The 12,500-nt window shown below is 38.2% G+C and overlaps 1 protein-coding gene across 2 annotated transcripts in view; it reads left to right on the top strand.

Moving 5' to 3' along the window:
• The first annotated feature begins 1,156 nt into the window (after nucleotides 1-1,156).
• The window catches only part of LOC119584356 (neural-cadherin-like), a 50,675-nt gene continuing 39,331 nt past the window's right edge, over nucleotides 1,157-12,500 (top strand). The window contains exons 1-5 of one of the 2 annotated variants that reach the window (XM_037932921.1): nucleotides 1,157-1,376; nucleotides 2,311-2,487; nucleotides 3,955-4,354; nucleotides 6,940-7,142; nucleotides 8,041-8,204. In XM_037932921.1, the coding sequence (XP_037788849.1) occupies nucleotides 1,356-1,376; nucleotides 2,311-2,487; nucleotides 3,955-4,354; nucleotides 6,940-7,142; nucleotides 8,041-8,204 (965 nt within the window). In that variant the 5' untranslated portion in view covers nucleotides 1,157-1,355. Of the gene's footprint in view, nucleotides 1,377-2,268; nucleotides 2,488-3,954; nucleotides 4,355-6,939; nucleotides 7,143-8,040; nucleotides 8,205-12,500 lie in introns of both variants that reach the window. The other variant, XM_037932920.1, reaches the window with a different exon arrangement.

The raw sequence follows: 12,500 nt of genomic DNA, 5'->3' as shown, positions 1-12,500 counted from the left end.
AGAGAGACAGCAAAAATTAAAGAGAAAAAGGCTCCAGCCAGACCCTTTGACACCACGTGTACCAAAGAATGGACTGCTGTCTCCCCGGTTACGCAACCCCTTGACATTATTAAGCCTTCTCGGAAGACACGAAAGGGACAGCAAAGACGTTACTTAAGAATTAAGGCGGAATTTTTACCTCGTCTCACCCATCGCGAGCCTGGAAATTACATTAATTAAAGTGGTAAAAAGGGAGATAAGGGGGAAAAAGGATCTCCGGGGTTTCAATCTAAAGGCGTTCTAAATTTTCGAGGACTGCCCGCGTGAGATTCGTCGTCATGATGGCGAAAAAGCGGCGAAAGGAAAGTGAGAATTGTCGACGATGGGTTTATGAAGTGGCTGAGTCATCATCATTTTCATTCATAGTATTATCATTATCGTAATTCTATAAGTGGCTATCAATAATACTGTCGATATTATAATGCAGCTCGCTGTAGCTTTGGTCAGTACTGTGAGGATATAACGAGGCGAGAGGAAATCAAAGATAATAATAATAATTGCAGTCAAAATGACCTTAACATCTAAAGAGCAATATAACATCTCGATGGATACTTAGAAAAAATATATATATATAAATCCCTTCATAAACAAAAATCATATATACACATTTCAACCTTTTTCAGCGCAATAAAAAATAATAATAATAAAATGAAATACAATAGAAAATACAACCTCCCCACAGGGACGGGCACGGTGGTGGTGCGGCTGACGGATGTGAACGACAACGCTCCCCGCCTGACGCAGCGCCTGTGGCAAGTGGATGTGAACGAGACGTGGGGCGCCGGCCCCCCGGACGGCTCCTCGCTATTGGAGATCACGGCTGCCGATCTAGATACGGCCAACTATTTCTTTTATCGCGTAAGTTTGCTTTTATTGGAATAGTAGCTGAGTGCGTTTTTTTTTTTTTTTTTCTCAAAAGTATGTTAACTTGGTTCTCCATACAGTGTGTGTGTTTATCTAATGCACGTAAAAAAAGACAAAGAAAAAAAATCGTTGAAAAAAAAAAAAAAAAAAACACGAAAAATCAGAACATACATTGAAATGAAGCCACAACCCTCGCTGCCAAATAATTTCCCCCAAAATAATGCTCACCAAATCATCACAAAAAAAAAAAGCTTGACCAACTCATTAATCTACGGAATGAAAATGTGAATCAATTTGATGGACTGAACCAGCTGGGACCCCCACAGGTGGTGGAGCGGAGTGGGTGGGGGTGGGAGCACTTCGGCGTGAGAGCGGAGGGCGCTGTGGGTCATCTCTACGCCCGCCAGACACTCGACTACGAGGACGAGACCCACAGGAGGGGATTCAAGTTCATGGTCCAGGTCACAGACAGGGTGAGTGGCCGTGGGGTGTAAGTAGGCCGTGTGCGTAAGTGTGTGTGTCTGTTTTTTTTTTTTTTTTTTGTGTGTGTGTGTGTGTGTGCTCGTGTTCATGTTTGTTTGTATGTTTGTATTGCGCTTGTGTTTGTGTCTTGTGTGTATTCTTGTGTTTACATGTGTGTTTGTGTGTGTGTATGATGATGGCTTAATACAATATGATCTGTCCCAAGGATATTTAACACTAGTTAACAATTCATTCTTTTTTTCATTAGCATATAACAAAAATCCAATATTTATTTATCTCTTATTTTCATTCCAATTGCTATAATCTAAAGATTCCTCTTTATAGCCTCTTTATCAAATGACTCCAAGTGATTCAAATGAATACTAAAGATAACTGAATATCAAATCTTTATATCATAGCGCAGTTGCCAACTCGGGTTTAAACATCCTGGGACGGTGCAGAGCATAAATTCATGATTCTTGTCATTACGGATAAAATGCTGAGAGGATGTATTGACCTTTTGTAGATAATAACTCAAATTTACAAATATACTTATAGTTGCTGCCGTTGTCAATGAGATCTTTTCTTTATAAATTTACAGATATGTTTCTTGTCATTTTAGCGAACACTTTTCTGTACATGTTTGCAAAGCACGTGGATTGGTGTTCATCTAGATATGTCAGTATCCGCATGTACACATATTGTCCATGTGCGTAATTGTAGAATACTAGCTAGTGCATAATCTTAAGATACTAGATGGTGCATACAAACTCTCACATATTTCAGAATATGTTTCAATATATAACCTATGTAAGTAATCACAGAAAACTAGACAGAGTACACACGCCCCTCTTAGATATTTCAGTGCCTGCATGTATACATAATTTATGTACGTAATCATAGGACACAAGACAACGTGCACACGGGCGTCTCCCTCTCCCCCAGGGACGCGGGGGCTGGGAGGACGCGCGACACACGGACACGGCCTGGGTCTCCGTCAAGCTGCGAGATCTCAACGACAACCCGCCCACGTTCTCTCGCTCGCACGCCCACGTCACGGTGCAGGAGGACGCTGCCCCTGGCACTGTCCTGGCCGTCCTCACCGCCCAGGATCCGGATATGGTAGGTTCGGAAAGCCTGGTAGCTTATTAATGTTGCTTTATCTCTCTCTTCCTCTTTCCTCCATTATCTTCCTTCTTCATCCCATCCTCCTTCACTTACCCCTCCTCCCACCTCTTTCCTCCTACCCTTCCTATATCCCCTCCCTCCTCCTACTTCTACTCCCCCTCCTCCTTAGCCTCCTCACATTCCCCCTTCTCACCTCCTCCCTCTCTCCTCCTCCATCCATTCCATCACCTTCATTTTCCTTCTCCCCTCCTTTATCTCCCCACTCCTCCCTCTTTCCTCCACCGCCTCGTCTTCTCCCCTATCTTCTCCCTCTCTCTTCCTCCTTCTCGCTTCCTCCATTTACTTCCCCACTCCTGCCCTCTTCCCCACTCCTCCCCTCTTCCCCACTCCTGCCCTCTTCCCCCTCCTCCATTCCCTCCTCCCCCTCCTGCCTTCCCCCTTCCCTTGCATCCATTATTACGTAATCCCTTCCGCCACTGTGTGTTCCCTTCCATTTTTCATTCTGTGGTTTGGTAACGATGTTAAGATAACATTAAAAATCTATCATTGTTTGTGCATGAATCTGTAAAAAAAAAAAAAAAAAAAAAAAAAAAAATGATATATCCCTTTTTCTAACTTGATCGAAAATATTTTGTTCTCAACAACAGACATCCACTGCAGGCGTACGACCGAATGGCGTCACTAACTATAATGAAAATTCACTATATTTAAAGTTCCTACACTATAGCGGGTATGCAGACCAGCTATGGATAGGAACCGAATGGCCCAGCAATACAATATAAAAATATAAAACCAAAAATGCGAAGTGATAAAATTGAAATTCAACGAAAATACTGATTGTTGTCCCCAACTGTATCCTGGGGGTAAAAAAATGAGGAATTTCATCATCGGGATTAAAAAAAAAGTCAATGAAAATTAGTGGTTACATGAAACCATAAAACGCTCACAGTGTAAACTTATCTGAAATAATTCTGTCAACCTTTTTAAATTCTGACATATATTATTTTACCTTTTATCTAATTTACCAATTGCATTTGTTGTTATTATTATCGTCATTTCAAAGGAGCAGTAGAATCCTAATTTTGAGAATCGCAAATCAACCGAGGAAGGGAATGAATCTCAAGTTGTTTAAGGAAGAACCTGAAGTCACGCGTCTTCCATTTTACTCAAGAAGGATCAAATATAAAAAGTTGCAAGTGAAAAAGTTACTTTCTAAAATGTCTTCCTTCTGTCGAATCCCCTGTGAGGCCGAATAAGTTGTACTTCTTCCATAGTCGTTATCACAACGTCAAAAGAGCAAATGCATACACCATATCCAACGAATATATCTTGTATCGCTACATAACGTATCATCCAATTCGCATTACATTCGCATTAGTGCCACCCCTCCCCCCTCCACCCTCCAACAAAACCGTGACCAGGCTCATGCCCTCACCCCCCCCCCCCCCTCCTTCCCCGCAGGACGGCCAGGAGAGCGTCGAGTACCGCGTGGAGAGCGCGTGGGACTCCCTCAACGTGAACACCGACGGCGAGGTGAGGCTGTGGCGCCGCCTAGACCGAGAGGCTCCTGGCGGGGCCGAGGGCGTAGCCAGAATCATCGGCGTCGACAATGGACGACCGCCCTTGTCTGCCACCGCTACGCTCACCATCACCGTGACGGATGTCAACGACTGCCCCCCGCGCCTCCTGCCACCCACGATCGTGCACGTGACAGAGAGCAGCCCACCCACGCGCCTGGCCACCCTCGCTGCCACCGACCTGGACGTGTGGGCGATGGGCCACGGGCCGCCTTTCAACTTCTCCCTGGCTCGCACCAACCCCGCCCACGTCAAGGCGCTCATCAAGATCAAATTCAGGCAGAGTGAGTATTCAGTGCTAAAGCTCGCCGCCTTATTTTCACTCCATCGCAAAGTGCACTTACTGTCCCTTTTACTATCTTCCTTTACGTTCTCATCACTCATAATTATCACCACCAATATCATCAACACCATCGTCGCCATCACCATTATCACAAACATCACCGCCATCATTGGCGCCACCATCATCACTATCATCACTCATCATCATCTCTAACATCATCATTCATTATCTCCAGCACCAACAATAAAACCCGGTCACACCTCCCGCAATAAATATCCAACTCCACCAATCCCGTCACAATCAGCACCATCATTACCCTGTCCATCATAATCCATTGTCGCTGAAAGTCACGGCTCTCCTCGGTGAGTTGGCTCAGCCGTGACAGCTTGGCATCACTCACTGAACTGTTTGTCTCCGCTGATTACTCCTGGTGAGACACAATGGTCCTCACTCTCTGAAAATGTGAGTCTCCCCGGAGCGCAAACAGGACAGTGTGAATGCTGAAAAGGGGGGATTGGAAAGGGGGGAGGGGGGCGCTTCAAATGTTGCAAGAATGTTTCTAGGGTGGATGTTTGTTTAATAAGATTGGGCAGAGTTTTGAAGAGGAAATTCTCATATCTAGATGGGGAGCGGTCGAAAGAGTGAGTCGATTCAATTAGGAGAGTTGTGTATAATGTATAGAAGAGAGAGTGGAGCAATCAAGCCTGAAGAAAAGATATTTCGCCATTTCTAACGTCAAAGGTAATGCGGGTGAATGCTCTCACGGTGAGTTTGATCTGTAAGTCTTGAGGGAGTAAGTGAACCCGGGCGTCGCAAACCCGTAGAGTTTTGTCGACACCGATACTTAACAGGGTTTTGATTCGTGTACATCATAAATACGGTATAGGAATAAATAATAATCTTACTTATCACTAAAATTGCATAAGAAATGGTAGCTGAAAATACTTACTTCTTTAAAAAACGAGAAGAATTTTGACCTTTCACCAAAACCAGCCGCAAATTCATTTTTCACACCGACAAAAAACAATGTCTAGTGAATTTAAAGCAGTGTTCGCTGACGTGAGTAACACACCTTTACTTTTACACCAAAACATATACACATTTCCTGCATCATCGCACACATTTCGGTAAAGTTTTACATGATAAGGAAATTAATTATTCCTGTCCAGAGAGCAAACCTCGAAAACGGAACTCCGAGCGTATTTAAATGTTTAGAACTTAACTATTGCGAATTTAAGTGTATAGTGTAAAAAAGGTATTAGTGTCCATTATGCTTATACAGATCATTTATTCGAGATTTAATGTATTTCCATTTCATCTATTTCTTCGACCTTAGACATTTTGTGAAGAGAAAACACAAAGATTTGATGTTAATATAAATGTGAAACATATTTTGTGAGAAAATATCATGGCCAAAATATTTTCTTTAGCATTATTAGTAAGTTTGTGAGGACATTGTTATTAATAATATGATTCCTTCGATAACGATAATTATATGACAGTAATTCTAACAATAATGATAATGTATATGATGATGATGTCAATGATTAATTATATTGAATGATATTGAAACAGAACGGTAAAAGTGATACAAATGATATAAATAATGATGAAGATGATGATAACCACATCAACAATAATGCTATTAACAGTGATAATGATAATAATAATAATAGTAACAGCAGTAGTAATAATGATATTAATAATAATAATAATGATAATAACAACAATAATGATGATAATAATAATAATAATGATAATGAAAATGATAATGATAATGATAATGATAATAATAGTAGTAGTAGCACAATAAGTAATAATAATTATAATAATAATAGTAATAATAATGATAATAAAAACAATAATGATAATAACAATAATAATAATTATTATTATTAGTGTTGTTGTTGTTGTTGTTGTTGTTGTTGTTGTTGTTGTTGTTGTTGTTGTTGTTGTTGTTGTTGTTGTTGTTGTTGTCGTTGTTGTTGTTGTTATCATCATTATTATAATTATTATTATTATTATTATGATGATGATGATGATGATGATGATAATGATGCTACTACTACTACTACTACTACTACTACTACTAATAATAATAATAATAATAATGATAATGATAATGATAATGATAATGATAATGATAATGATAATGATAATGATAATGATAATGATAATGATAATGATAATGATAATGATAATGATTATTATGATCATGCTATTACTGCTGAGAGTAATAATGATGATAATGATTACTATAATAATAATAGTGATAGCAATAACAAAGATAATAATAATAATAATAATTACAACAATTGTAGTAATAATAAGACAAAATGAGAGGAATAGGAATAAGATTAAGAATGAAAATAAGAATAAGAACAGGAATAATAGTAATAATGATAATAGTAGAAAATTAAATACAAACATACTTGCGTATATACATATAAACGTGCACAGAATCAAACGCACAGATAAATGGCTGACCTTCCATAAATCCAAAGAAAATAAACAAAGAAAGAAAACCACACGATATGACACAAATAACCAGCTAAATTTCCCCTCGCGTTCTCTCACGTCTACAAGACCTCGACAGTGGGCGTGGCGGGGCAGAGGTGTGGACGACCGGCTCCGTTGACAGGGAAGAACACAGACGACTCGATGTGCATGTGTGGTTATCAGACGCAGGTGGGATGTCAACAACAGAAGTCCTCACTGTTATTGTCGATGACATCAACGACAACTTGATGAGACCTGCTTCCAAAAATGTCTACCTGTGCAAGCCTCGTGTAAGTGGAAGATCCTTTGTCATCTTCATAGATATAGGAGAGATTTTGATAAATGGAGGGAAGAATCTACTAGATAGAAGGTAGATTTTGATAGATAGAGGATAGTATTTACTAAATAGCGGATATAATTTGATAAAGAGCGGGTGGAGTTGTTAAACAGAGGACAGTATTTGACAAATAGAGAGTAAATTTTGATAAAACGAGGATAGTTTTAAATTCATGAACAGAGGACAGTTATTAAAATATCTGTGATAGGGAGCAGAGTTCACTGTAACAGGTGAAAAAAAAGACATGAATGAAAATTAATAGCACAGCGCAGTAGATATATCTAACACGTTTCGATCCTTTCAAGTGAATTTCTAATAAAAATGTAAACGGAATGTGTCAGGTACATCTGCTGCGCTGTTAAATTAATTATTTTCATGCATATCATATTTCTATAAATTGTTTATTTGTTTATTTATTTTCTTATTTTCATTCATACCATATTTCAGATGTATAATGGTATGAAGTTCTACAAACCACGGATCCTTTTACCTTTACCTAAAAGATATACAGCATTCATACCATGTATTAAGACATATCCATACACTATAAAATGGTACACTGGTTTGAACACCATTTTAGAGAGTTACTCTAACGTTCCATCTTTCATCTTTAATCGGTAATTGATACGAAAAACTCACACAACAAAGATTAATACACACAGGATGCATATCTTAAAGAACACAACCAAGCACCTCCATAAAAAGGCTACGCTATTCTGAACACCATTCTTAACACGCAAACCTTCCCATCCCTACATCTTTAACCAATACATGAAAAAATACAAAGCGAAGATTCCTCCCCGTGCTGTTATTTTCCCCCGAATCAACAACCTCTACGATCCTCACTCCAGGGCGGGGGATCGGATGCTCCCTTAGGACGCGTTTATGTGGATGATCCGGATGACTGGGACGTCAGGGACAAAGTGTTCGAGTGGGTCGGCGCCCCCCACCCCCTCTTCACTCTCAATCGGAACACTGGAGACATCTTTGCGTCGAGCCAAGTTAGGGAGGGGAGGTAAGTGACATTTTTCTTTCTTTTCTTTCTTTCTTTCTTTCTATTTTTCTTTTTTTTTATTGCATGGTGTTTCTGAAATGGCATGTTGCTATGTTATTCACTTTAAGTTGTTTTCGTTCCTTCTTTCCTTCATTTGCTTTTGTTGCTCTTCATGGTCTTTTTCATTTTAACCGTGATTACAAAACGGAAGTTGATAACGTAAGCAATGGAAGTTAGTTTCATTTTGGAAATGGGAAACATAAACGAAACCCTAGCTTACTTATGCTCAAGGTAAGTAAGAAACTTGACCAGACTGGCAAAATTAAAATGCATCAATGTAATGGGAAAGCCAACAGCCCATTCGGAAGACCTCAGAGTTTTCTTTCCCCTTTTAAAATAAAAGAAAGGGAGAAAAATAAAGAAAATGGCAAACCGAAAAAAATATACGCTTGAACTGTCTTTCCCGACCGCCTTGCTCCGGAATAAAGGAAGGAGTGAAGGAAGAGCCGTGAAGTCCATCTGTCTCCCTCTGTGAATGGCAAGCTATAATTGCCATCACTGAGACGATGGTTGAAATGGCGGAGCTGATATTGGTCGCAGATAGCAAGCATATTATGTAATGTATTCCTATAAATCGTGGTGACAACGATATGACAATCTGAATAGGAATTACGCCAAAGACTTAGAGTAGTAGAATAACAATGATGAAGAAATAATCATAATAGTGACGATGATAATGGTAATATTGATAATAATAATAATGAAATAATATAGATAATAATAATGATAATGGAGCTCATCGTAATGATGATAATCAGAAATAATAATAACAATAATAAAATAATGATAATAATAATAATAGCAATAAAAATGATAACAAGCATAGAAATAAAGATGATGATTATGATGATGAAGATGATGAAAATAACAACAATAATTGCGGTAATAATGATAACTAGCGAAACTCCTGGAAATTCCATGGAACTGAAAAAAATATGAATTAATAAAAATGAATAAATACGCTTCCCTCCCCTCCCACTGTACGCCATTCCTCAAGCCCTTTCAAACTTTCTTCCTCTTCCACCTTATCACCCCCCACTTCCTTCGCTCCATCATCCTCTTTCCTCCCTCCCCTCCCCCTCCCACTTTAAGCCTTATATCTGCCCTCCTCCCACTCCTCTCCCCATTCCTCCTTACCTTCCCCTCCTCCTTCGCTCCCTTATCCCCTTCCCTTTCTCGCACATACCCCTTTTCTCTCTGAGCGCCTTCTCCCTTCCCCTTGCCTTTCCTCTTACCCATCACCCTTTTCTCTTTAAGTCCCCTCTATTATCCCTCCCTTCTTCCCGTTTTTCTGTAGTCTCCCTTCCCTCCCCTTTCCTTCTCCACCCTTTCCTTTTCCCTCCTTTCTTCTCCCCTTCTCTCTCCCTTCCCATCCAACCTTCCTTCTCGACCCCCCCCCCCTCGGATAGTGCAACTAATTTATGTGCATAAACTTACGGTCTAACTACTTCCCTGCAGTGTACTTGCCTCGAAGCATAAAATGGTAATAATAACAAGTACAATAATAATAGTATTAATAATAATGATGGTGATTAAAATGCTGTTCCTTGTGATGATAACAATGATGATAGTAATATGGATATTAATAGAGTTGGAATATGGTATTAATATATTCAGACTACGATGTCTTTATGTATGTGTGTGTGAGTGAGTGTGAGTGAGTGTGTGTGTGTGTGTGTGTGTGTGTGTGTGTGTGTGTGTGTGTGTGTGTGTGTGTGTGTGTGTGTGTGTGTGTGTGTGTGTGTGTGTGTGTATGTATATGTGTGTGAGAGAGAGAGAGATTCTTTGATATCGATGCTGCCAATAAGTACTCCATTTTACATCAAAATGAGGCAACCTCAGCTCTGCAGTCACATGGGTTATGATCTAAGGCGTAGTGTTTTTAATTCATATCATAATAACGCACCTTCAAGATACATGGGACATGGAATATAAGTCTACGTTCAATATGTAAGTGAAATGTACGGAGCACTAGCAGAAATATAATAGATAGTAAATGATAATGATATAATCAATGATATCGATGATATCATAAGTAACAATAGTGATAATAGGATGAAATACAAGCAGAATTATAACTTTGATAATAAACTGTTGATAATCGCAACATAACAAAGATAAGATAAAAGATAACAATGATGAAGATAGAATTAGAGTCGGATTCTAATGGATTCTTATCGTTTCGACGGTTCGGGCTGTGTTGTTTGTTTGCTTGTTTCGTGTGTGTGTGTGTGTGTGTGTGTGTGTGTGTGTGTGTGTGTGTGTGTGTGTGTGTGTTTGTGTGTTTGTGTGTGTGTGTGTGTGTTTGTGTGTGTGTGTGTGTGTGTGTGTGTGTGTGTATGTGTGTGTATGTGTATGTATGTATGTATTGTAATATAGATAATAGTATTAATAGCAAAAATGGTAACAGAGTTGGAATAGGATTCTAATAGATTCGTCATAAGATGCTTTATTGCGTGTTTGTGTCATTCTTTAATATTTATGACTTTGGAATATTATGTCAAGCTTAAAGTGCGACCGAGCGGATGTAACACAAACAAAATAAAAAGTAATTAACAATAATGATGATGATTATTATTAACATTATCATTATGATCATTACTATCACTATCAGCATTATTACAAAAAGAATAAAGATGAAAATACCAATGATAATGATCTTAGTAATAATGATTCTGAACAGAAACATGGAAAGCGGTCTTTCTATCCAGGTGGTCTTTATAGACAGTCTCACTGTCCCTTAGATAATTCATGCACGAAATGATTTTGTTTATATTCATGAGTGTTCTTACTGTTTTTCTGCATTAACCATAAAGTGAAAAATGATATGCAGTAATTTTATCATTTCATTCACACGTGTATTATTTTTGCTTTATTTGTTTGTTTATTTTTAGGCTGCAAAGTAATATTACATTGCATTATGATGTCCGTGGTAGTATGCAGGTGGTCGCTGTATATAGGTTGTTGATTACGTGATTTCTCGACGAGGGAACTGTGGCAGGGCGTTTTAGACAGGTGGCCGTTCTATATAAGTTTGACGTGGTAACCATGATAATGATATTCATAATAATGGTAATGATAATGTTGAAAAATGGTAATGACTAATGTAAATTGTTACTGTTATTACTATAATAATCATTATTATTAACATGGGTATTGTCAGTCCAGTATCATTAGTATCAATATTATTGATATTGTCATTACCAATATCATAATTATTATTGTTATTGTTGTTATCACTATTGTTATCATTATCATCGTTATTTCTATTATTGTTATCATTATCGTTATCATTGTTATCATCACTATTATAATCATTATCATTATCATTTTGATCATATCTTCCATTATTATTTCGCTTTATATTTATTATGATAATTTTACTGTATTCATTATTATCCTTAACTAATACCATTGCCCATTGTAATTTCCGTCATTATTTTCATTGTCTTTATTATAGCCATCATCACATTATCATCATCATCACTGTCAACTTTGTTTTCATCATAAGTATGTTTAGTAGTATCGCATTTACTATTAATTTCATTATCACTATGATTATTATTATTGCTGATGGATCAATAGCGTTATTATTAGCAGTAATGATGCCTACAATATCATTACCAATATCATTATTAATATGCCATTTACAATTACTTAAATCATTATCATTACCACTCCTATTACCGTTATCACCAATATCTTCACTCATCTATTATCATCATTATGATTATCATCTTTAAATCTTTATCGTTATAACAGAGACAAATTGTAAAACAATATGTGAGGCATTCGGTAAAAGTTTAAATCCTAAAGTTTTAATGAAAATTTTCTTCAACATAGAGAGGGTGAAAAGGGGAGGTGATCTTCCGTTATGTGAGGGGGAGGGGGAGGTCTCTGTTGTTTGTTTGCTTATTTCTTTGTGTGTGTGTGTGTGTGTGTGTGTGTCTGTTGGTCTGTGAGTGTGTGTGTGTGTGTGTGTGTGTGTGTGTGTGTGTCTGTTGGTCTGTGTGTGTGTGTGTGTGTGTGTGTGTGTGTGTGTGTGTGTGTTTATGTGTGTGTGTGTGTGCCTTTCTGTTTGTCTGTTGGTCTGTGTGTGCGTCATTCCTCACTTCATATTCAGTGCCATTACCCCATGGTCTGAAAAATAAATGTTATCGTCAAATTTTGAAAAGCACAGTGGACGACAACTTAAACACGCTTTCATTCTATAAAAATAACCCACTTCAATCATGCTTTTCCCCAGTTGCGAGAAAT

The sequence above is a fragment of the Penaeus monodon genome, chromosome 18 (genome assembly GCF_015228065.2).
Source record: "Penaeus monodon isolate SGIC_2016 chromosome 18, NSTDA_Pmon_1, whole genome shotgun sequence".
In the NCBI taxonomy this organism is placed as follows: Eukaryota; Metazoa; Arthropoda; class Malacostraca; order Decapoda; family Penaeidae; genus Penaeus; species Penaeus monodon.
The sequence above is the reverse complement of the archived record's forward strand: the minus strand, read 5'-3'. Positions and strand labels throughout refer to the sequence as shown.